The sequence below is a fragment of the Vulpes lagopus genome, chromosome 21 (genome assembly GCF_018345385.1).
Source record: "Vulpes lagopus strain Blue_001 chromosome 21, ASM1834538v1, whole genome shotgun sequence".
Taxonomy (NCBI): Eukaryota; Metazoa; Chordata; class Mammalia; order Carnivora; family Canidae; genus Vulpes; species Vulpes lagopus.
In genome coordinates, this window is record NC_054844.1 from 31,889,292 (window position 1) to 31,916,474 (window position 27,183).

Consider the following 27,183-nt stretch of genomic DNA (forward strand, 5'->3'; position numbering starts at 1 on the left):
TCCTCAAGTTGGACTATGCCGATGTGCTACAGAGTAGAAAAGTATTATTTTCTAGGAATAAACGTTTTTCTGGGGGATGGGTAAGATGGTGGAGTAAGAGGATTCTACACTAACATTGTCCCATGGACACACCAAGGTAACAGCTGTATCTATGCATCTTACTCTGAAAATGACCTGAAGACTGCTAGAAAAAACCTTGCATAATTAATTGTTGAGAAGAGCACAACAAAGACATGGTTAAAAACTAACCCCCCAGCAGGACTAACTACAAAGGAGGGGGATACCACATGCCCAGAGAAGCAGACTCCACACCAGACACCCTTGACACTGGGGACCCATATTGATAAGACAAGTCCCCATTAACACCTGGCTTTGAAAACCAACCGAACTTAACTTCAGGATTTTTATTTATTTTTTATTTTAAAGATTTTATTCATTTATGAGAAAGAGAGAGAGAGGCAGAGAGACAGGCAGAGGGAGAAGCAGGTTCCATGCAAGGAGCCCGACGTGGGACTCGATCCCAGGACTCCAGGATCACGCCCTGGGCTGAAGGCAGGCGCCAAAACGCTGAGCCACGCAGGGATCCCAACTTCAGGATTTTTAAAATCAGCAGGGCTTAACTCTGGGAGAGGCACAGGAAACTGAATCCCCATCTTTAAAAATGCAGAGTAAGTAACTTGGCCTAGACACAGCATAGAAATAGTAGTTCAGAAAGTGGCCAGGGTATATGTGAAGGAGATTTATTACTCATCTTAGTATACTGGAGGGGCAGAGATTTTCAGATTTGTCTGGAAACAAAAGTGATAGTGGGTGCCATATCTCACCCCCTGCCCCAGCCTAGATATTAAGACACCTGCAGGAGGCAGTACTAGTACCCTCCATCCACCCTGCTAAACCATGAGCCCCAACCGCACATCCCCTGCAAATGTGCCACATTCAATCCACCTGCTTTGGCATCCTTCCAAAGTGACCTGCTCTACCACAGACTGCAGGAAGCCCTGGCAGGGACTGGCATCACTCCAAAGTAAGTCCTACCCTAGTCATGGGGGGACAACCTTACACACCAGTGCACTGTCAGATCCAGCAGCCCCACCTGTTAGCTGGCTGCTCAGGGAGCAAGACCTGCCTACAGTGCATCCCCAACTATGGCAGAGAGGATCACTGCACACAGTAAGCCTGACTGCCAGGCCTGCCCACCAGTGAGCCCCTGGCAGCCTCAAACAAGCCTCCCAACAGTGCAGACACCAAACCTGCCCAGTGTGCCCACCAGAGGCAAAGCAGGTCATTGCAGTCAGCTAGGCTTAAGACAATCACAGCTCAGGCAAAAGAGAGCCCACAGAACCCACATAAGGGATACTTCTGGAACATCTGGGGTACTGGTAACTAGGGGAATTGTGCTACAAGGTACCACAGGACTTCTCTGACATAAGGCCAGTGCTTTCAAGACCAAGAGAGGTAGCTGATCTAATACATAAAAACAAAAACAGAGATTTAGAAAAAAATGAAGAGACAAAGGAATATGTTCCAAATGAAAGAACAAGAAAATATCAAAGTAAAAGAGCTAAATGTAACAGAAATAAGCAATATACTTGATAAAGAATTCAAAGTAATAGTCACTCACTGGACTAAAGACACTCACTGGACTTGAGAAAAGAGTGGATGATCTCAGTAAAAACTTCACCAAAGAGAAAGAAAATATAACAAAAGAATCAGCTAGACTTGAATAATTCAATAACTGAAATGAAATATACACTAGAGGGAAACAAATGCAGATCACAGAATGCAGACGAACAAATCAGCAATCTGGAAGACAGGATAATGGAAAGCAACAAGGCTGGACATCAAAGGAAAAAAGAATAATAAAAACTGAATTCAGTGACATCATCAAGCATAATAACATTCACATTATAGGGATCTCAGAAGAACAAATAGAGGATGGGGCAAAAAACTTATCTGAAGGAAGAATAGCAGAAAAATTCCCTAATCTCTATAAGGAAACAGACATCCAGATACAGGAGGCACAGAGAGCACTTAACAAAATGAACCCACAAAGGTCCACACAAAGACAAGTATAATTAAAATGACAGCGAGTAATGGCAAAGAGAATTTTACAAGCAACAAGAAAAAAGAAAATAGTTACAGACAAGGGCAACTCCATAAAGGCTGTCCGCTCATTTTTCAGCAGAAATTTTGCAGGTAAGAAGAAAGTGGTACATAATATATTCAAAGTGCTCAATCAAGGGCATGGGAGGGGAGAGGGTGTGGGGAAGACAAATTACAACCAATAATATTCTACCTGGCAGGGCTATCGTTCAGAATAGAAGGAGAACTAAAAAGCTCCCCAAACAAAAGTTAAAGGAGTTCATTACCACTAAACCAGTATCACAAGAAATATTAAAGGCAATTTTTTAAATGGAAAGAAAAGGCCATGAAAGAAAATTATGAAAAGAAAAAGTCTCACATAAAAGGGTATGAGATTAGTCACTTATAAAGCTTGTGTGGAGGTTCAAACATAAAAGTAGTAAAATCAATATATCTGTAAAAATTAGTCAAAGGACACACAAATCAGAAAGATGTAAAGTATGGTATCATAAACATAAAACATGCATGGGGGAATAAACATTTAGCATTTTTAGAATGTGTTAGAACTTAAGTGACCATCAACTTAATATAGGTTGTTATACATACCAGATGTTACGTATGAACCCAATGGTAAGCACAAATAAAAAAAACCTGTAACACATATAGAAAAAATAAAGAGAAAGGAACCTATGCATAGCATTAAAGAAAGCTGTCAATTATAAGAGAGCAAGAGAAAAGGAAACTAGAGGACTACACTTAACTAAAAACCAATTAACAAAATGGCAATAAGTATATACCTATCAAAAATTACTTTAAATGTAATTGGAATAAGTGATCTAATCAAAAGACACAGGATGACTGAATGAATAAAAATACAAGCTATATGCTGCTTATATAAGACTCACTTCAGACCTCAGGAAACAGCCTGAAAGTGAAGGCATGGAAAAACATATACCATGCAAATGGAAGTAAAAAAAAGAACCCAAGGTACCAACACTTTTATCAGACAAAATAGACCTTAAATCAAATACTGTAGCAAGAAACAAAGAAGGGGCATTACGTAATGATAAAAGGATCAATACAATAAGAGGATATAACAATTGCAAATATCTATGCATCCAAGACTGGGTGTATAAATACATAAAGCAAATATTAACAAACACAAAGGGAGAAATTAACAGTAAAATAATCATAATAATAGGGGATTTTAACACTTCACTTGCACCAGTGTACAGATCGGCCAGACGGAAAATCAACAAGAAAACAGTGGCTTTAAACAACACATTAGACGAGATGGACCTGACACACACATACATAACACTCCATACAGGCCCATCAGAATACACATTGTTTCAAGTGTGCATGGAACATTCTATAGGATAGACCACATGTTAGGCCTCAAAACAAGTGTCAATACATTACAGAAGACTGAAATCATATCAAGTATCTTTCCTTTTTTTTTTTTTTTAAGATTTTATCCATCCATTCATGAGAGAGACAGAGAGAGAGAGAGAGACACAGAGACACAGGTAGAGGGAGAAGCAGGCTCCATGAAGAGAGCCTGACGTGGGACTCGATCTTGGGACTCCAGGATCATGCCCTGGGCTGAAGGTGGCGCTAAACCACTGAGCCACCCGGGCTGCCCTCAAGTATCTTTTCTGATGACAGTGATATGAATCTATAAATGAATTACAAAAAATGTGGAAAAAACATGAAGGCTCAACAATATGCTATTAAACAACAAATGTGTCAAACAAGGAATCAAAGAGGAAATAAAAGAATTCATGGAGATAAATGAAAATTAAAACACAATTGTGTTTGTGTGTGCCCAAAACTCCAGGGACAAAACAAAAGCAATTTTATGAGAGAAGTTTATCGCAATATAGAACTACTAAAAGCAATGAATCAACGAAACAAGATAAGTGAGTCCAGAAATAAACCCACACTTATATGGTCAATTAATTTGCTACAATGGAGTCAAGAAAATATAATGGGGAAAAGACAATCTTTTCAATAAATTATGTTGAGAAAATGGGACAGCTACAGGCAAAACAATGAAACTGGACCACTTTCTCATGCCATATATAAAAACAAACAAACAAACTACCTGAAAATGGATCAAAGACCTAAATGTGAGACCTGAAACCATAAAAATCCTAGAAGAGGGCACAGGCAGTAGTCTCTTGGATATCATCTTTAGCAACCAATTAATGGACAGGTCTCCTCATGCAAGGGAAACAAAAGTAAAAATAAACTATTGGGGATATGCAAAATAAAAACTCATGCACAGCAAAAGAAACAACCACAAAAAAAAAAGGCAACCTAGTGAATGCAAGAAGATATCTGCAAATGGTATGTCTGATAAGGAGTTAATATCCAAAATCTATAAATAAACTTATACAGGGACACCTGCGTGGCTCAGCAGTTGAGCGTCTGCCTTTGGCCCAGGGCGTGATCCTGGAGTCTCAGGATCGAGTCCCACATTGGGCTTCCTGCATGGAGCCTGCTTCTCTCTCTCTGTGTGTCGCATGAATAAATAAATAAAATCTTTAAAAAAAAAACTCTTACAACTCAATGCCAAAAAAACCCCAACAGCTTAAAAAATGTGCAGAAGACCTGAACAGACATTTTTCCAAAGAAGACCTATAGATGGCCAATGGAAACATGAAAGGATGCTCAATATGATTAATCATCAGGGAAATACAAGTCAAAACCACAATGAGATATCACTTCACACCAGTTAGAACTGCTAGAATCAAAAAGATAAGAAATAAGTGTTGGTAAGGATGTAAGTGGGATGTACTGGTGGGAGTGTAAATTGGTGCAGCCACTGTGGAAAACAGTATTGAGGTTCCTCAAAAAATTAAAAATAGAAATACCATGTTAAAAAAAAAAGAAATACCATGAAATAGTAATTCTAACTACTGGGTATTTAACCAAAGAAAACAAAAAACATTAACTCAAAAATACACACCTCTGAGTTTACTGCAGCATTATTTACAGTAGCCAATATATGGAAACAACCCAAATGTCCATTGATAGATGAATGGATAAAGATGTGCTCTGTGTATATGTGTGTCTGCAAAGAAATATTACTCAGCCATAAAAAATACAAGTTTTGCCATCTGTGACAATACAGATAGACTTAGAAGGAATAATGCTACGTGAAATAAGTCAGAGAAAGATGAATACCGTATGATTTCACTAATATGTGGAATCTGAGAAACAAACAAATGCAGATACATATGAAAAACTCCAGACATTTAAGTACAGAGAACAAACTGGTGGTTGCCAGAGGGGAGGTGAGTGGGATGGATGGGTGAAATACATAAAAGCAATTAAGAGGTACAAACTTCCAGTTTTTTTAAAAAGATTTTATTTACTTATTCACACACACTCACACACAGAGAGAGAGAGAGAGAGAGAGAGAGAGAGATAAAAGCAGGGTCCGTGCAGGGAGCCTGATGTGGGACTCGATCCCGGGTCCCCAGGATCATGCCCCAGGCTGAAGGCAGTGCTAAACCGCTGAGCCACCCGGGCAGCCCCGAACTTCCAGTTTTAATAAACTAAGTCACAGCAGTGAAAAGTACAGCACAGGGAACAGAGTCACTAACACTTGGCAACACATGGTGATTACACTGACTGTGGTGAGCACTGAGTGATGTATAGAATTGTCAGATCAATATGTTGTACACCTAAAAATATAATAATTGTATAATAATTATACTTCAATTAAAAAAAAGTTTTCTTTTGCTCACTTAGAATATGCAGGACGAGGTAAGAGGTAATGGTGCTGAGGCTGCCCAGAAAAAAAAAAAAATCAATGATAATAAAAACAATTATACTAAACTGACTATGGCTGTACTTTAGAATACACAGGAAAATTCATATACGTTTAAAAAATACTATATTAAAAAGCAAACAAAACCTGCCCTTTCATGGGTCTCTCTAGGCTAATTTGCTAGAACTTCTACACATTTGCCTTTACTCTACTTAGCTCTGGGGGATAAGCTGGTGAAAAGCAATGCTCTACTGAAGGCAAAGAATTCTGAACGTTACTATATTTAAGAGTTCTAAAGATATTAATAAAAATGCTTAGAGGATCAGGTGCCATGAATTTGTTTTATATCTAGTACACTAGGTACGCTTGATCATTTATTTTATTTGCGGCAAGCATATTTCCATTCTGGTCAGTTTGGATTATTTCCAAACACCTTGAGGAAAAAAAATATAATTAAAGAATATGTAGGTTGTTATGACTTTTTTTTTCCTTCTTCTTGTTTTAAAGCAACAGCATACACAGAACATCTCATTATATCTCTAATCTCTAAGATAAAAGAGTTCCCTAAATGTGGGAAAACTTCTTTGAACGAACTTCTTTGAACAGTCTCAGTAGTACTCAGAACAAACTCAGAAGGGCTAGAAAGTCACCTCACAACCAGTGAGTTGCATGTTGTATATTCTGGGGACTACTACCCCCAAGACAAGACACTACTGCCTGTGTCCTCTGCATGTGCTGGAGCAGGATGGGGAGGTTGCCAGTCAAGGTGGCCCTGTTGCCAGAAGTCACAGGTAAAGCCACGGGAGGGGCAGCTCCATCCTTCCTTCAGTGGAGGAGAAGCTCTGCCTGCTTTGATTGTGGATCACCTGCTCCACAGATCTCTAATACCCAATAATTTATATTCTATTAGCTCCTCACTTAACGCAGAAAACAATGCCTGCCTGAAAATGAAACTGCTGGACGACAGGACATGAAATATTTATAGAAGCCAGTTGAGGAAAGCAACTGATCACTGCTCAGGGGCTTCATCAAACAAAGACACAGGGACACCTGGGTGGCTCAATGGTTGAGTGTCTGCCTTTGGCTCAGGTCATGATTCCAGGGTCCTGGAATCGAGTCCTGCATCCTCAGGCTCCCTGCAGGGAGACTGCCTCTCCCTCTGCTTCTCTCTCTGCCTTTCTCTCTGTGTCTCTCATGAATAAATAAATAAAATCTTTAAAAATAAAAAAAGAAAATACAACAAAGCACAACACAACAACAAAGATACAGTGCCCTGCATGCACATTCATAGAATTATCTGGGCACAGTAGATAATAACATTTAATGCTATATATCGTATTTAATGTTTGGCTTTTTATATGCTTAAAAATATATTTAAAAAATATCTATATCCAGGATATATAGACACCAATACTAAATCTCTAAGAAAAACTCAAAGTTGTTAGTCTAAGTCAGTCTAATCAGGACTTTGTCAATATACCTGGTGGCAATTCTGTTTCCTTCAAAGGCAGCTCCCTGCCCAGCTCCTGGGCAAACTGACAACACTCACTACAGCAAAGGCTGACTGTGGTCTCAGCATAGTTTCTGAGCTGGCTTCAAGATACATAGTCCTTGAACTTCTCAAGGCTTGTCTCATTTTATCTTCATTCTATTTTCCTCTAATTTCTTCTTTGCCTTTTTAGGCAAAGAAGATAACATTTTTCAGCTCTTTATTACCTACTCGTGCTTCCTGATTGACTGTGCACTCCTACTCTGCTGGAGAGCTTCCTTGGGTCACTCATCTGATCCAAGTGACATCCCCAGGTGTGTAAGCCTCCTTCCCTTCCCTGGTATGCCAAATGAAGTAAACCAGAATATGTCTGCTTTATCTGTTTGCCTTCTCTTAATCTGTCTTGTTACAGAGCCCTGCCCAGAACCTAAGATGAGTAGAGAAAAAAAAAATTCCTCCTTTACACGAACATGGTATCCCAGAGCCTGCCTCCTTTCTGGCTCAGGGCAGACAGAAATAATCATTTAAAAGTCTTCAGACTTACAGTTAGAGAAAAATGAATACCGTATGATTTCACTCAAATGTGGAATTTAAGGGAATACAGGGGAAGGGAAGGAAAAATAAACTAAGATGAAAATTGAGAGGGAGGCAAACTATAAGAGATGCTGAACTCTAGGAAACAAACTGAGGATTGCTGGAGGGTATGTCGGTGGGGGCTGGGGTAACAGTGATGGACATGAAGGAGGTCAAGTGATGTAATGAACACTGGGTGTTACATGCAACTGATGAATCACTGAATTCGACCTCTGAGACTAAAAAAAAATGTCAGACTTAATTGAACAGCAGTACTAAATATGTTTCCTGGTTTGACTGTAAAAGACATGAAATATTTCTATGTACCTCCTGAATCTCTATTAAAGGAGCAGAGCTGTAATAACAGATCAAGAACTATTTGCTAAAATGTTCATTTTTCCCAAGTATTAGATATCTTATGAATCAATGAAGGACTGACAATAATAGCTCAATTACAGGGAAGAAGATGTTCTGGGCAAATATATCCTTTGTGTTCTTAAGTTTAGTATTACTAAAAGTAGCTCTGTGACACTGCCCAGGGCCAGGGCATTATTCTGCTTTGTCCACACCTTTGAAATTCTTTTTTGCGTGCATCTGCCTTGGCTGATCTCCCCCAGGTCTTTAGGAATATCAAGCTCTGCAGTCCTATTTTAGGTAATAAGCAGTTCGGTCAATGTGTGTTGAATAGGCAGAATAAATGTAGATTTTAAGTTTCATACATGTTTTTCCTCATATGATAACCACAGTTTGAACACACAGACGTAGGAAAGTTTCAGACATTATCAACATATAAGATGTTGACTTTGTTCCCTTGATTCTCCTGAGCAGAATTCTGGTTACCTGTTTCCTAAACCAAATAACTAAAACTTGGTAATAGGCCTGCATAATCAAGAATTTCCTAAAAGCTCAATGTTAAAACAAATAAGCTGATTTTCTGTTACCAATCAGTCAAACAGCTTGCACCCACAGGGGAAAAAAACCCAAAACAACCAGTATAGTTACATGAACAACAGTTTCACATCCCTGATGCTTCCAAAGTTTCGATAGCTTGAGTGGTTTAACAGAGGGTATCCACGCATCACATATCAATCTCATTTTTAAGTTTCCAATGAGATTTTTGTCAGAAAAGTAATTTTCCTTAAAACATTATTCACAAGAACCAAGATATTGAGACAACCTAAGTGTCCACAGGTAGATGGATTAAAAAATATTGTGTGTGTCTGTGTGTGTACATGTGTACACAATGGAATACTATTCAGCTAAAGAAGGAAATCCTACCATTTGTGATCACATAGATGAACCAGGTGGTCATTATGCTAAGTGAAATAATTCAGATGCAGAAGGACTGTGTGATCCATCTACATGTGGAATCTAAAACAGTCAAGCTCACAGAACCGGAGAGTAGAATTGTAGTTGCCAGCGGCTGGGAGGTGGGGAAATGAGAGGCTGATCAAAGGGCACAAGCTTTCAGTTACAAGATAAATAAATTCTGGGATGTCATGTACAGCATGGTGATTACAGTTAATAATACTGTACTGAATACTTGAAATTTGCTAAGAGAGTAAATCTTCTATGTTCTTACCTCACACACAGTAACTACGTGAAGTGCTGGACATGTTAACTTGATTGTGGGAAGCATTTAACGATGTTGTATATTAATTCATCAAGTTGTACATCTAAAAAAATCATGATGTGTGCCCTTAATATATTCAAATTTTGTCACTCATACCTCAATGAAGCTGAAAAAATTAGTAAGATTTCATGAGCTTTAAAAGCTCATAAAATAATGACTTGTAAGTGACTTTATAGTTTGGACAATTTTTTCCTCAGTTATGTCATAGGCAGTCAAGTAAGCCATTGTGATAGAATTCAACACTATTTAAAAATATTTTCTAAGGTAGGAACACATAATTTCGGAAATATCTACAGTCCATATTTTGTATCTGAAATACTGTGTCCTACAGTTTGCCACAAACTTTTATTCCTCAAGTCTTCCATTAATTGAGATTCCTAAAAGCTACAGCTGATTTTTTAAATGTTGCACATTCTAAAACTTTTTTTTCATAAATCTTCTCTTCTAAATGTCCTTGACCCTAAGCAGTTTACTTGTTAAATATTTTTATGTATTTGTAAAAGGAACTTTAATTTCTTTATAGTAACTTTAAAGTATACTTGTATAAATGTTGCTATCTATCTGTCTTAGATTATAAATCTTGAGGTAATGTCTATATATTTTCAATATATTTTTAACAGCATATAGCAGAATATCAAATACTAATGTTATAAAATGAATGGACAAAGCCTCCTTATAATTCTAACTACAGATGCCATACTAATGTGGGCTATATTTAATTTCTGTTATAAAATTCAACATACCAATAATTAAGCATAACAATATTAATATTTATGTGTTTGTTCGTACAGAACAGGTCTATATCCAACCTCTTTTTCAAAATTCATATATCAAATAAATGACAGAAATTTCAAATACGTTTTTTGTTGTATTTTTCAGAGGTTTCCAGGTTCACATGGAATGAAAATTGAGTTGGCTAACATCTGGGACTCTTGATTTTAAAAATAACATTCTTAGAAAAAATAAAACAGAACTCATCCTAAGAGAGGACAAGTGGTAGCACAGTCAAGAGTGTTGCAATGATCTCTTCCTAGAAATCTCAGGACAGAGCACTGAGTTTCAAAAGTTTTCAGGTTGCCACTTTGGAATTGTTTAGAAACAACAGAAATTCTGATGGATACTGGTTCATGAAGGTCTATGCAAATTCCAAATGACACAACGTGGTTGTTACTATACAAATGGTATATACTGTAAACGCAGATTTAAGTGGTGAAGCTATTCTGTGGATTTTTTTTTAAGCTATCACTGAAACCATGAGAAGAGGAAGGATCTAAATGATGGGTCTTCAGGCAGCAGGTCTTTGACTTGAACAACTGGAGTTTATCTAGCAGGAGACTTTCTGAGAGTATCTGGATTTTGAATGCTGTTCTTTCTGTATCACAGCAACATGTATAATATTTCATTTAAATGTCTTTGTTAAAATATATAAGTACATTGTTTTTAAAGACTTATCTGAGGCAGAGAAAGAGAAAAGAGAGAGCAAGAGAGTGAGCACATGTACAGAGACGAGGAGCAAGGGAAAGAGAGAGAATTTCTAGTAAACTCCCCATTGAGCACAGAGCCAGATGCTAGGCTCCATCTCCTGACCCATGAGATCATAACCTGAGCCAAAATCAAGAGTCGGATGCTTAACCAACTGTGTGCCCCTATAACATGTTAAAATGCAGATACCACGCATATCACATCCCTTATAATAATAAATTTCCAAATGCCTTGGCTTACCCTTTACCCTCCCTCCACCTATTCTTTTAAAAATTCTTCCTTCCTTTTTCTGTAAGGATTTTATATTTTAAACCCAAAGACATTCACATTAGTCCCTACTTAAAAATAGTAACTGCTCTCTACCCCTATAGTAGTAGTATTCCCCAAACTACAGCATTGAGTAACCCCATCTGTGAAAAAAAAAACATATTTTTTGTTTTCCTGTATTTTTTTTTTTTTTTTTAGAAATGAGCTTCCTTTTAAAAGTTACATAAAGAAAAAAATAAAAGTTACATAAAGAAAATCTGTTCCTCTTCCACAGTGGAATACAGCTTATCTTGCTTTCTCAGTCAGAAGAGAAGAGGTTCTGCAGAATCAACAAAAGTGCCCCAAATCCCAGGGCCATAACAGGGCTCCAATGTCATATGCTACAGCCAGGTCTACACGAGGTCAGGTATAGTTCTACTCCACATTTTCTTTACCCTGTGACCAAGCTAACAGAACACCTTCTATTCTGGGGCACTGCCAAGTTTACTCCAAAAGAAAAAGAAAACATGACAAATCCTTGCTCTTAAAGCTTTGGCTTAGAAGTGGCATGGACTGGTTCCACTCTCATTTCTTTGGCCACAGAAAAGTCATGTGGATAAAACTGAACGGGCCAGAAATACCTAATCCTACCCTAACTAGTGGGGCAGATATTTTGAACAATAATACAATCAACCACACTTGCCAAGAACAGAAGATAGTTACGTAAAGAAAACATGATGCTATTATTTCTAGTTAGATGATGTTCCCTGCCAAGTGTTAATATCACATTCATGCCAACTGATTTTTTAAAAATATATTAAATGTTTCAAAGAGAACTGTATCTCACTATGTGATACCATGTCATATCCACAACTAGGTATCACATAAAGTCATTCACACCTAAAATCATTGCCATGATGCTTTCCATACCTATAAAAAGCACCTGTAAATACTAAAGTAAAATTCCTACTTAAGGCTGACAATTGTATTCAAACTCACATTTCCAGTATCAGCTCCAGTCATGCATTTTCCTTCCACTTATTCCCACTGTTCCCTTGACCCCCCCCTTTTTTTTTTTTGAAAAATCCCAACATCTCTAGACTCCAACTCTGCAGTAGCACATCTTCTGCTTAAATGCACCATTATTTGATGAACTAAGACTTGGTACTGTTATTTTTGTATTTACCAAGCATATACAATTCAAGCCTTGGCCCTGTCCTTGCACTAGTCTCAAAGTCTAGTTAGTCTTATTTTTAGTAAGAAAAAACTGACAGACTCCTTTTCAAATGAAATACTACCTGCAAAATAATTTTTTTTCTGAAAAATAATTTTAAAAACATAAAAGAAAGAAGGACTGCACTAGAAATGTAAAGTTTGGGCCTAAGAAGATGTATAGTCAAACATATTATGAGTATTACTACTTGGACAAAACTGTTAAAATGTGTTTATTATCACAATAAATGTCAACTGAGAAATTGGACAAATTAACATGGAGGAGGGAGATAAATTATTCAAAAATGTTTTGCTTTCCTGATTTGTATACTTTGCAACATAAACAGTATCATTCTGTAATAAAGTCATTAAATGCAAGAGAGGCTAAGTTTCTGGGCTTGAAAAAAGAAGAATATAGAGGCATATCAATTACTTACTGATAGATGAAACTTACATATTGTAGAGCTATAGATCTTAAAGGGAGTATCTAGCATAATGACTTCTATTCAAGTAAAGACATGGAAGAAAGTGTGATTTAAAAAGCAAAATGGATTAAAATATTCTGCATTAGATTCTCTACTTCTCTAAAATGTATGCTATAAAAATTAATTTTGAACTATATTACTGTTAATTTAGAAGCATAGCTTGAGGATTTTAAATTCTTAATATGAGTAACTAATAAAAACATCAATCCTGTATGTGAATATATTAAGATGCTGATATAGCTTACTAATTATAAATTTCTTTTTCTAAATACAAAATGGATATGTATCTTTAAAAGTTAAAAAAAAAGTGATGAAGAGAAAATCCTATTTTGGCTATTTGGCCTGGTTGCATGATACACCTGATCTTATACTGTAACCATAAATACACTGCTTCCCTCGGATACCCGTGAATATTCTGAGGACATGTGCTGAATATTTCTTTCTGTAATTTTTTTTTGTAAATTTATTTATTCATGAGATCAGAGAGAGAGAGAAGCAGAGACATAGGCAGAGGGAGAAGCAGGCTCCATGCAGAGAACCAGATGTGGGACTCGATCTGGAGATTTCAGGATCAGACCCTGAGCTGAAGGCAGATGCTTAACCGCTGAGCCACACAGGCGTCCCTCTTTCTATAATTTTTAAAAAGTAGTTTTCATGTAGTATGACTACGTGTAATATATAGCATGCATATACTTGAAGGACATGGTTAAGTTTTATTTTTTATACTTTTTTAGTGTGTTAATTAGTACCAGGTAAACAAAACTGCATCACTCCCATTTTTCTTTTAGAGATTCTCTTTCCTGGAAATAGATATCAATGAAGAAGATTTCACTAAAGTTGGAACACCGTATCCTCTCGTTGGGAAGTGCAGCTCTTTCTTTCTTTCTTTCTTTCTTTCTTTCTTTCTTTCTTTCTTTCTTTCTTTCTTTCCTTTTCTTTTTCTTTTCTTTTCTTTTTTTTTTTTTAAGATTTTATTTATTTATTCATGAGGGACTCAGAGAGAGAGAGAGGCAGAGGCACAGGCAGAGGGAGGGAGAAGCAGGCTCCATGCAGGGAGCCCGATGCGGGAATCGATCCCTGGTCTCCAGGATCACGCCCTGGGCCAAAGGCAGGTGCTAAACTGCTCAGCCATGCAGGGATCCCAGCACTTTCAAAGCCTTATTTTCCAGTGATGGCAGCCCCCCCCTTTTTTTGTCATTTAACAATTACTGTTGAACTCCCGAAAGTACAAGGCACCAAGGTATTAAAAACAGTGCACGAGGGCAACTGGGGTGGCTCAGTCAGTTGGTTAAGCGTCTGCCTTCAGTTTAGGTCATGATCTCAAGGTCCTGGGATTGAGCCCCACATTGGACTCCTTGTTCAGTGGGGAGTCTGCTTCTTCCTTTCCCTCTACCATTCCCCCCCACCTTGGGCCTGCTCTCTTTCAAATAAAGAAACAAATAAATAAAATCTTTAAAAACAGTGCAAGATACAAACGTTGGAATTTATAATCTAGAAGCAAAGATACATCCGTACCCAAATCACTATCATAGAAGACAGTATAATTATCAAAGAAGTTAGCAGGAGAGTGCTAAAGGGCAAGCAGCGGATATAGTAAGGATTGTTTCCTGGGGCTAATCAGAGAGACTGCAAGGAAAAAGTGACATTTGATCTGGGCAAAAAATAATGGTTGGAAGACAGAAGGAGGGAGAAGGAAGGTAAATTCTAGGCAGAAAGCACAGCGTGAGGAAAGGCATAGAAGTGGGAAATCACAATGGATATTAGGGTGATAGCAAAGGATTTAGGTTGAAGGGACTTCTGCGTGGGAGGAGTGGGATGTTGGGAAGATAGTCTGGGTGTTGTATCAGAGTGCAGCTTTGAGAAAAATATCTCTGCTGAATGAATACAATAAACCAGGCACTCAGTGTGAGTTAGAACAATGAACTGCCAAACAGGGCCTCTATCTAGCTATTTTAGTGTTCTAATTACAGAGCGAAAATGTTGTATTATAGGAAACAAATACTGAATCAGCACATTAAGAAAGTTTGCTTCATTAGCAATACTTTTAAAGAGTCAGGATGTTTGAAGCTCCAGAATAGATTATGGTTTTGTGTATACAGAGAGCCAGGAGACAGGGAGGTGGATGAAGAGGCACACAAATAGAAAGTATTTTAATGCCCTTACCTGTTAGCAAATGCTTATTCTAATCTAGAAAATGTGTTATTGACAAATCTAAGAAAAAAAATTAGTACAGGATATCTACCACTAATATATTTTTTTAAAGATTTTATTTATTTACTCATGAGAGACACATAGAGAGAAGCAGAGACATAGGCAGAGGGAGAAGCAGGCTCCATACTGGGAGCCCGATGTGGGACTCGATCCCGGACCTCTGGGATCATGAGCCGAAGACCAATGCTCAATCGCTGAGCCACCCAGGAGTCCTTTTTTTTTTTTTTTAAGATAACATTTGAACAAGGTTTAACATTTAAAAGTGTCTTTGGATATACTTTTTTTTTTTTTAAGATTTTATTTATTTATTCATGAGAGACACAGAGAGAGAGGCAGAGACATAGGCAGAGGGAGAAGCAGGCTCCATGGAGGGAGCCCGATGTGGGACTCACGTCCTGGGCCAAAGGTAGGTGCTAAACCGCTGAGCCACCCAGGGATCCCCTGGATATACTCTTAACAGAATCTTTACAAAAACCATATTGTTCTCCACAAGTATATTATTCCCATTGTATAGATGGGAAATAGGGCTCAGAGAGGCCCAGGTTGTCCAGGTGCCACTTACAAACAAGCAAATGATAAAGGCTGAAATTAGAATTTACTTGACTCTAAAATGTGCATCTTCCTACTATGCAACTGTTGCTCCCCTAAAAGAGGTGGACTACTGGCTTTGGACTTGGAGAAAGCTATTAATACCCTCTACAGGGATCCCTGTGTGGCGTAGCGGTTTGGCGCCTGCCTTTGGCCCAGGGCGCGATCCTGGAGACCCGGGATCGAATCCCACGTCGGGCTCCCGGTGCATGGAGCCTGCTTCTCCCTCTGCCTGTGTCTCTGCCTCTCTCTCTCTCTCTCTGTGACTATCATAAATAAATAAAAATTAAAAAATTAAAAAAAAATACCCTCTACACATCACTGTCTTCATCTGTATAAAGGGAATGAAAATCACACTTCACAGTAGGTTTACCACTCTACAAGCTAATTCTCTGCTCTAGTTCTAACTTCTTGTGGATTTTTTCATTTATTACTTTTAATGTTCTATTTTCCACTTATGATTTCTTCTTAACCCATTAGTTAATTTTAAGTTAATTTTTTTAAGTTTCCAAGCTAAAGTAGAAGGAATAATAAATATCTTTATACTACATTGCAGTTTTACTACATTTTGTCTAGAAAACATATTTTGCATAATATCAGTTATCTGGATTTACTCAGAATTTATTAGTACATATTTATACAAATTCACTGAATTTATTCTTTGTGCTTGAATATGGTAAATCTTCATAAGTATTAAACGTTTGCTTGAAAATAATAAAGTTCTCTGTAAATTAGGTTCATGATTCATTTATATCAAGCTTGTTAAGTTTTCTGAATTTTCTAATTTGTTTTTTGTTTTCTTGACTTAGCACTTACCTCATTTTTTTTCATTATATTTCCAACCTTTCTGTGATTATGTCTTGTAAACAGCATTACAACTGCATTTCAAAAAAATGCATATGAAGATATGTATTTGAAAGGTGTGTTTAAGAGGTTTATTTTTACTATAATAATTGCATTTATATTTCATTCTGATTTTCTATTGTTTCTCTTAACCACAGTTTCTCCCATAGTTTTCCCTTTTTCCCACCCTCCTAGTTAGATTCTTTTATTTTTTTCCTCCACTAGTACATTTTTTAAGAGATTACATTTACATTTTTAAAAAATATTTATTTATTTTATTTTAGGTGGGGGAAGCCATGCATGCCCATAAGTGGGGGAGGGGCCGAGGGAGACAATCTTCAGGCCCATACCCCTGAGCACTGAGCCTGAGGCAGGGCTTGATCCCAAGATCCTGAGATCATGACTTGAGCCAAAATCAAGAGTCGGAAGCTTAACTGACTGAGCCACCCAGACACCTTACGCTCACATTTTTCACACCTAAAATTAACAAACTGAAAAACTAAGTATAATCACTATTTGCTTCTGGAAACAAAGGAATGTACAAGGCTTTTATCTAAAAGTTGTCACACCCCCTTTCATGTTATTTACCTAGAATTTTAGCTTTTGAAGGTTCTTATTTTTAGCAAAATTTGCTTAAGTATAACATTTGTTATATATGTACATACACACATACATGCACACATATACACACATAGTACACAGATCATAAATGTACAACTTTCAGTATAACTGACAAAATTATACTATTTCCTTTATTTCTTTCAAACATTTTGAAGTCTCTTTCATATCTTTTTTTGTAGTGCAAGGTTGTTTAGGTAATTCATTCCTCACTATCTATTTGTGCTTCTTTCCTTCATTAATTGATGTAGTTTATAATTTTTGACCATCCTCTTACATTTACTGAGTTGCCTTCCATATAAGTCTTATGGGTTGTGAATTCTGACAACTGCGCGTTAATTTCTGAAATGGCTCTATGGATTATCTCCAGTTTGGGACACACTTTTTTTTAGTGTTCATATTTCTCAATTTATGGTTCCCATGTCACAAAGGCACTGTGACATTAGAAACCGTATTTCCCCCATAGTAATGGGTTCTGACTTTTCTTTTGTATGTGTGACACTCTTTCTATTCAAGGTCCTAAGTTGGCAACAGAGAAGTTTACAGCTTTCCCAGCCCAGCCCGGCAGTTTTTCTTGTCCCTGTTCAGAGCCTATATAGCACTGCATAGCTCCAGAGACAAATCCCTTAATTAACTGTTTTAAATTTTAATAATTTTATGTTGTACAGTTCAGTGACATTAAACATATTCACACTGAGGTATGTGGCAATCTCCAAAACCCTTTCATTTTGCAAAACTGAAACTTCATGTTCATTAAACAACTTCCTATTCCCTCATTCTCCCTGCCTGTGCCAATGACCATTCTTCTTTCCATCTTTATAAATTTGACAATTCTAGGTACCTCATATTACTGGAGGCACGTGTTGTCTTTTTGTGACTGGCTCATTTCACTTATCATTATGTCTTTGAGATTCACCCATGTTGTACTATGTGTCAGAATTTCTTTAAGTCTGAATAATGAACGCATCATTGTATATATTACATTTTCTTTATCCATGCATCTGTCAATTCCCACTTGGGTTGCTTCCATCTTTTGGCTATTATGAATAATACTGCCATGACCACAGGCACTCACTATTTCTTGAGGCTTTTGCATTCAATTATTTTAGGATATGTACTCAGAAATGGAATTGTTAGATGATATGTAATTCTATTGCAAAATTTTGTGAAATGACCAGACTGTTTTCCATAGTGGCTGTACCACTTTACCTTTCCATCAGTAGTGTAGTTTCCAATTTCTCCACATCCTCCATGACAATTGTTATATATATAATATATATGCAGTATATATTTATATATATTAAAAACATTATTAAGATATATATGTATTTTAATATAAATATATATATATTTTTAATAGTAGCCACCCTAATGGGTATGAGGTGGTACCTCATTATAATTTTGGTTTGCATTTCCCTAATAATTAGTGATCAGCAGTTTTTCATGTGCTTGTTGGCCAACTGTGTATCTTCTTTAGAGAACTGATTTTTAGGAAAAAAAAAACTTTTTACTGAAATTTAACTAGATACTAGAAAAGCATGCCACTTAACATTTTGCTTCCAATTTATTATAGTTGATTATGTAAGCAAATAGTTTTCACTATGTTGAGGCAATTCAGAGTTCACCAGAATCATCATACTATCTCCATCATGAGTGGTATTACCATTCTACCTGGTGTCTTTCCATGAAACCACCACAGTTAAATCAGGATATATAGCTCTGAATTTCCCCAAAAGTTGACCCTGAAACATCTATAAACAGTATATCTCAGATGTGAATCCAAGGTAATGGTAGATTTTGCCTGGAGAATTCTACTCCAAGTAACTGTATAAAACCTATCAACCAACAACAATATAGCAATTGCTATTTTACCTATAAATGGAAAATCTGCTGTAGGAATTTTTCATGGCAAACATCTTGCCTTTTTTTTTCTTTCTTTATAGCACAGATTGAAGGAACCAACCACAGTGGCTAAGCTAAAGGAGATCTGTTACTCAGCACAGAAAAGAGGAAAACTGTCTTTTTTTTGAAGGAGAGTGGTAGAGTTTGAAATTATTCAAATATTCTACAATAAAATTTCTCTATGTATTTTGTTTAGTTCTTTGTGTTTTTCCCTAGGTATTATCTGTACCTCACTTTTCTTTTAGGAGTGAGCACACTCAAGGAATAACGTCCTAAGCATATGAATAGGTTAACATAAAAGAAGTAATAGAAATTTCTATTAAAAAGTTGTACAATCTGTTACTTGCAAACAGTAAGAACAAAACTCCTATTTTGAGGCCTCTGACCTCTGGATTTCTACTGAGGATGAAAGAAATGTCTAATTATAGTGTCCTCTTCTCATTAGTATACAATTCTAATATGTTAAGTATGTAAAGTATGGGAAACTACACACACAGATTTCATGACATATTCATAATTCTAGACAAGCAAGCTTTCAGATTTTATCTACTGAAAAAAGAATCATAAGAGTTAAAACTGTAAAGTATTACATCCAGAAATATCTACTCAATTAACTCACTAATGAAGCCTGGCTGATGAAAATTATACACTGGATGTTTTTAAAAGAAGCTCTTTCAAGTTTTCATTTTAAGTAATAATTGCATTTCTTTTACATATTTCTCTGTAATTAATATATTTAAAATGTAGTCTGGATTTTCAGTTGAATACCGTGTAATTTATTTCTACTTCTTTGCAGTAATTCCCTAATAAAATGATTAATGACAACAGCATAATGATTAATGACAGATTATACTTTATAGCTTCTAGGAGACACAAGTAATTAACAGATTTCATTGCCTTCATCAGTTCTATGAGGCAGATGGAATGAGAGCCTATTATTTTTTTATAGGACTTTAGAATACATAAGAAGTTAAGGCCATATAGAATAATTTTTACATATTTACTGTGTCCATGGACATGGAATAAAAGTTCATATGGAATAATATTTACATATTTACTGTGCCCATGGACGTTGAATATAAGTTCTATACAAATATTTCACTTATGTATCTATTACAAACCAATGTACTCTTTCAAAAAGAGAAAGATTTATAGCTTTCCTAGATTGGTTACATGACAATTACCAACTTTTATCATTACTTTGTTTAATTTTACTAAACTCCAGGAACATATGCAAAGAAAACAATAGTTGCATGAAAGAACTGAAAGTAATATTAATTCATTTTGACTTGAAGATTTTCTTTAAGTTTCAGAGTTTGAAAATTACTGGTGTAGTTAAATATGCAATGGGAGAAACTGCCTTGGAAATATGTAGGAACATCTGTCTCAAGAGCCAAACTTCTACAGCTTAGAACAGAATTGGGCCTGAATCTGAATTTCCTAAAGTCTAGGCTTGAGTGCTTTCTACTTTGTGAAACATAAAGTTGCAATGTTTTGTGTCCCCTTTTATCAGTGTATGTTGCAAAGTAATATAGTTGTGAAAATCAGTTTAGAAGAACTGCAGTCATTGACTATAAATGCACTCACTCTATAAGTTAAAAGTAAGACCTATTCTTTTGCACAGCAAAAGCTTATTACTTTGGCGCAGTCCCAATAGTTTATGTTTGCTTTTGTTTCCCTTGCATGAGGAGACATATCCATAAATATTGCTAAGGCTGATGTCTGATTATTGCCTATGTTTTCTTTCAGTTATTTTATGATTTTAGGCCTCACATTTAGGTCTTTAATCCATTTTGAGTTTGTTTTTGTGTGTGGTGTATAAAAAGTGGTCCAATTTTATTCTTTTGCATGCAGCTGTCAAGTTTTCCTAACACCATTCACTGAAGAGATTCTTTTCTCCATTGTATATTTTTGCCTCTTTTGTCATAGATTAATTGACCATAAAAGCATGGATTTATTTCTGGACTCTATTCTACCCCATTGATCTATGTGTATATTTTTGTGCTAGGACCATAATGTTTTGATTACTACAGCTTTGTAATATACCTTGAAATATGGGATTGTGATAACTCCAGCTATGTTCCTTTTTCTCAAGATTGTTTTGACTCTTAGAAATCTCTTATTTCATACAGATTTTAGGATATTTTTTCTAGTTCTGTGAAAAATGCAATTGGTAGTTTGATAGGGATTGCATTGAATCTGTACATTGCTTTGGATAGGATAGACATTTTAATGATATTAACACTTTCAATCCATGAGCATGATATAACTTTCTATTTGTCTATGTCATCTTTGATTTCTTTCATCATTGTTTCAGTTTTCAGAGTACAGGTGTTTCATCTCTTTGGTTAAATTTATTTTAAGTTTTTAAATTCTTTATGATGCAACTGTAAACAGAATTGTTTTTCTTCTATTTCTGCTACTTTGTTATCAGTGTATAAAAATCCAACAGATTTCAGTGTATTAATTTTGAATCCTGCAACTTTACTAAATTCATTTATCAATGTTAGTAGTTTTTTGGTGGCCTAAGGTTTCTATATATGGTATCATGTCATCTGTAAATAATGGCAGTTTTCTTGCTTACCAATTTGGATGCCTTGTATTTCCTTTTCTCGTCTGACTGCTGCAATTAGTACTAATTAATTAATTATAATTATATTATAATTATAATTAATTACTAATTAATTAGTACTAGTACTGTGTTGAATAAAAGTAGTGAGATGAACATCCTTGTCTTGTTCCTGATCTTAAAGTTTTCAGTTTCCCACCATTTATTAGGATGCTACCATTTTCATATATAGACTTTATTAGTTTGAGGTATGCACCCTCTAAACCCACTTTGTTTCAAGTTCTTATCATGAACAAATACTTTCTGTCAAATGTTTTTTCTACATCAATTGAAATAATCCTATGATTTTTATCCTTCCTCTTGCTAATGCGCTGTATCATAATGAATGGTTTATGAATACTGAACCATGCTTGCATCCCCAGGATAAAAGCCACTTGCATAGCAAAGGAAACCATCAACAAAACAAAAAGACAACCTAGTGAATGGGGCAGATACCTGCAAGTGATATACTTGATAAAGGGTTAACATTCAAGATATATAAATAACTTATACAACTCAATACCAAAAACCAATCTGAAGTTAAAAAAAAATGGGCAGAGCACCTAAACAGACATTTTTCCAGAAGACATACAGATGGCCAACAGACACATGAAAAGATGCTCAATACCAATAATCATCAGGGAATGTAAATCAAAACATGACACAGCACCTCACACCTGTCAGAATGCCTAGTACCAAAAAAATAAGCTACAAGTGTTGATGAAGATGTGGAGAAAGAAACTTTGTGCATTGTTGGTGAGAATGTAAATTGGTGCCTATTATGAAAAACATGGAGGTTCCTCAAAAACCTAAAAATAGAAATACCATGTGATCCAGTTATTCCTCTATGAGGTAACTACCCAAAGAAAAAACAGTAATTTGAAAAGATAGATCTATGTACCCCAATGTTTACTGTAGCATTATTTACAATGGTCAAAATATGGGAGCAGCCCCAGTGTCCAATAATAGACGACTGGATAAAGATGTGGTGGTATATGTACACAATGGAGTATTACTCAGACATAAAAAAATGAGATCTTGCCATTTGTGACAACATGGGTAGAACTCGTATTATACTAAGTGATGTGAGTCAGACAGAGAAAGACAAATACCATATGACTTCATTTATATGTAGAATCTAAAAAACCCACAAATGAACAAACTAACAAAAAAACCACTCTTAAATACAGGGAACAAACTGGTAGTTGCTGAGGGGCAGTTGGTTGGGGAATGGAGGAAATTGACAAAAGGAACTAAAAGTATAAATTTCCTTTACATAAAATAAAGAAGTTATAAAATAGAGAAGTCACAGAGATGGAATGTATAGCATAGGGAATATAATCAGTAATAAAAAGATCTCATTCTGAAATTTTGTTTTATGTTCTTAAGGTATATAAGAGGTGACATACCTGCCCCAGGCTGCCTCATTTGTAGATGCTTTATTAACTGGAACACAGGAGGAGTCAATTACAGTTGATTTGTTCATCTTGTAGCAGAAACCGCAGTCTGGATCCAACATACATTCATTACAGTAACTGTAAAATAAAAAGAGTTTTATCATGTTAAAGACAACTGGTGTTCTTCTACATTTTCCACTGTACTTCGCAGGAAATTTGGTGCCATGGCACTCGTCTTAGCCATGGCAAAGTGACACATGTGGAGGCCGGTGAGAGGAGGAAGGTATTCTCCACCTGACCCTCCCCTAGCTACAGCAACTGCAGAAGCCACTTTGAGATGGAGATTTTGATATGAGACACTGGGTGTAAAAGAACCCCAGCTGCCCCTCAGCAAATAAACTTTTGCTTTTCTAAGCCACTAAAATTTGTTCCCAAAGCACAGACTGGCCCAATTTGACCCAGCTGAGTGGTTCCAAATTGTACCAAAGCATTCATTTCTCTTAACTGTCTGTATTACATACCCTATCTTTTAAAAGTGGAAAATAACATTTCCCAATACATACTGAAATAGAAAATTCAAAGAATGGTATGCTTGGGTGGCTCAGCAGTTGAGCGTCTGCCTTCGGCTCAGGGTGTGATCCTGGGGTCCTGGGATCGAGACCCGCATCAGGCTCCCTGCAGGAAGTCTGCTTCTCCCTCTGCCTATGTCTTTTCCTCTCTGTCTCTCTCATGAATAAATATATGAAATATTAAAAAAGAAAATTCAAAGAATGAAAAAAAATATATCTGAAAGAAAAAAGTTAAAAAGAAAAATACCACCACCCAATAATGGTCCCTGTGAACATTTGGCAGACATCGGTACTTTTAACAAATCTACACTGAGTATCAACTACATGTTATGCTTACTTTAAAATAAGTTGGCATAGGAAAAAAAAAGGCCACCTTCTCTCTACGTTAATTATATCTACTGATTGGATCACAGAACCATAATCAAATAATCACTGCTCACCTAACAGCAGTATCCTAACTGCAGAAAATTCTAAAGAGGTAAAATCCTTTAGAGGGCAGGGTTTTCCAACCTATGCCTACAAAGTACTCGCAAATGTGTTTTCTTGCTGTCAAACTCATTTGCCAGACAATTCTGGAGTCCCTAAAACATGGAAGGCACATATAAGGTGTTGGAGACACTAAAATGACTAGGACAAAGTCCCTACTCCTTGGCCAATAAAAGACAAAGACAGGAACAGATATACAAATAAATACTGTCAGTGTAACAGAAATTAGTGTGAACTACTCTAAGGGCAGAGGCCTGTTCATCTGTCCGTAAGAGGTGAGGATACTTTGGGAGGAGATATTTGAAGTAGATCACATAAAAGAAAATCACCAGGCAAAGAGGTACAGGGAAGGGCATTTCAGAGGACTGTTTATTCTACAAAGATCAGTCATTATAAACTTATTATTTACTGTGTACAAGTAATTATACTATGCGGTGTGGAGGGAGAAACAGGGTAAGTACTATGGCCAGTTATTCAAAAAAGATGTGAATCCTTAAAATCAAAATACTTTTTTTGATTAATTTAACTAAATGGGCAAACACTGCATTGTTTAAAAATAAGATTATCATTTCATCTCCTTCTGTAAGCTTTGCCTTTGCAAACAGCCATCCTTAATTTTAAATAAGACTTCAGACCCCTTGAGGCATAGCTTGGAGATACTGAGGACTCTATTCCAGATCACTGCAATAAAGCAAATGTTACAATAAATGAATTTTTTGGTTTCCCAGTGTATATAAAAGGTAGGTTTACTCTACACTGTAGTCTACTGTAGGTATAACAGCACTATATCTAAAAGAACAATGTGAACATCTTAATTTAAGAATACTTAATTGCTAAAAAATGCTACCATCACCTGAGCTTTCAGCAAGTCAAAATCACTGATCACCATAATAAATATAATTAATGAAAAAGTTTTAAATACCGTGAGTTTCCAAAATAGGACAGATACAAAGTGAGCAAATGCTGCTGGAAAAATAGTGCCTATAGACTTGCTTCATGCATGGTTGCTGTAAAACTTCAATTTGTGAAAAATACAATATTCTGTGAAATGTAGTAAAACAAAGTGCACGAGAACGAGGTATGTCTGTACTAAATGCAAAAGAGAGGCCTTTTACAGCTTCCTGAAAGGTCAATATACTTTAGAGAGGTGATACAGCTAGTAAATATAAAAGTGTCCACATCTGTGATAAGCAAAAAAAACAAAACAGGAAGCATTAGAAGTACTGTGAACTTCTGGCCTTCACAACTAGACTGGGCTAATTTGCAGAGGAAGGGAATTCCTACTAGTACTTTGTTGGCTTATTCCACCCACGTGAGAAAGAATCTAATGACCCTGATTTTCCAATGGCTTTATATGATATTTATTTGGGAAATGTCAACTTATCCAGTTGTAGAGAAATGACTGTATTTTTAAAAAAATAAGTAATTCTGATAACGGGCCAAAAAAATAATGATGAAGGCTGAGGGGTATGGGGAACCTACCAGATGTGTTAGACATCACAATGTGTCATTCATGATGCTTTGCCTCTTCCATCACTCATTCAATCATCCAACTCTGACCACAATCTCCCATTCTTCCAGCTTGCTTAGAAATAATCCCAGTTCTGCAATGGGGATTCATCCAATACAAATATTTTCTGCTTACTATGTGCCAGGCACTATTCTGGGGGCTGGGACACCTTAGTAAACAAAACAGATTCCTTACCCTTGTGGAGCTATCTTGGTTAGACCTCCTGGTGACCTCTGGATCACTGACCCCTCTACTTGCTTCCTCTACATTAGTTTTTTACTTTCTTTAGTTCTGTCCTTATCTAGCTTCTTGACCATGGGCCTATCATTTCGATATCCTAAATTTCCCCACCCATTTATCTATCTATCTCACCCAACTAGCAAAAATTCTAGCCATATGTGAATGCAAACATTTGCCTTTTCTATGCCTTCCCCACATACCCAAATGCAGTTCAGGGAATCACACAACAGGGCAGATCAGTAGTTCCTTTATAATACACTGCTGCCAGCCTCCAAAGGATCCTCAACGGTCTGACATCCCTAATAACTTTCTCTAGTCATTTTATACATGGACTTTCAACCACCCTACACAGGGACTATTCTTCAGATCTCTAATGCCCTACGTCCTTTTTAGTCACTTCATACTCAGCTTCACCTCACGTCTACTTCACATAGAAAACAGATGAAAGTGGTAAAGATGGTAACTATACTCTCATAGCAAACACAGAAACTGTCATACTTTCCTCTGCTCCAGTTACAAAGAGAAATTGTTTTTCTTCTCTATCTGGGCTTTCATGCCATTCCATCTCCTTAGCTCATGTCAGACCCTTTTGTTAACTGCCCCTCTTTCTCTTACACGTCCACTGTTTTAAGGTGGAAGATTAGCTTTTTGATTTGATATTTTTCTTTTTTACTGTTGGAAATTATAGCTATGAATTTCCCTCTGAACACTGCACTGCTATCCTTGCATCCCATATTTGGTATATATCTGGTCTTCATTTTCATTCATCTCAAAGAATTTTCTTATTTCCCTTGTGATTTCTTTGATCCTAGATTCAGAAGTGTTAATTTTCACATATTTGTCAATTTCCCAAACTGCTGTTAGTGATTTCCAATTTCACTCCACTGTTACTGGAAAACATATTTAGTATGATTTCAGACCTTTTGAAATTTATTGAGGCTTGTTTTGTGGCCTGACAAACGATTTATTCTAGAGAATGCTCCTTGTGTGCTTAACCAGTATATATTCTGTTCATAGTGCAGTATTCTCAGAATGTCAGTTAGATCTGGATGATTTGTAGTCCATACACTAATCCTTTTTTTTTGGGGGGGGGGGAGGATGTTTTAGACCTCTTTCTTCTTCTTCTTTTTTTTTTTTTAAATTGCAGTTAACATACTGTTCAATACTGGTTTTAGGAGAATTTAATGATTCATCACTTACAACACGCAGTGCTCATCACAACTGCCTC

The 27,183-nt window shown here is 36.4% G+C and overlaps 1 protein-coding gene across 2 annotated transcripts in view; it reads right to left on the bottom strand.

The window, feature by feature from the left end:
- SLC2A13 (solute carrier family 2 member 13) overlaps nt 1-27,183 on the bottom strand; it is a 395,490-nt gene that overhangs the window by 83,531 nt on the left and 284,776 nt on the right. For both annotated transcript variants that reach the window (XM_041735867.1, XM_041735866.1), the window contains exon 7: nt 23,163-23,288. In XM_041735867.1, the coding sequence (XP_041591801.1) occupies nt 23,163-23,288 (126 nt within the window). The remainder of the gene's footprint in view (nt 1-23,162; nt 23,289-27,183) is intronic.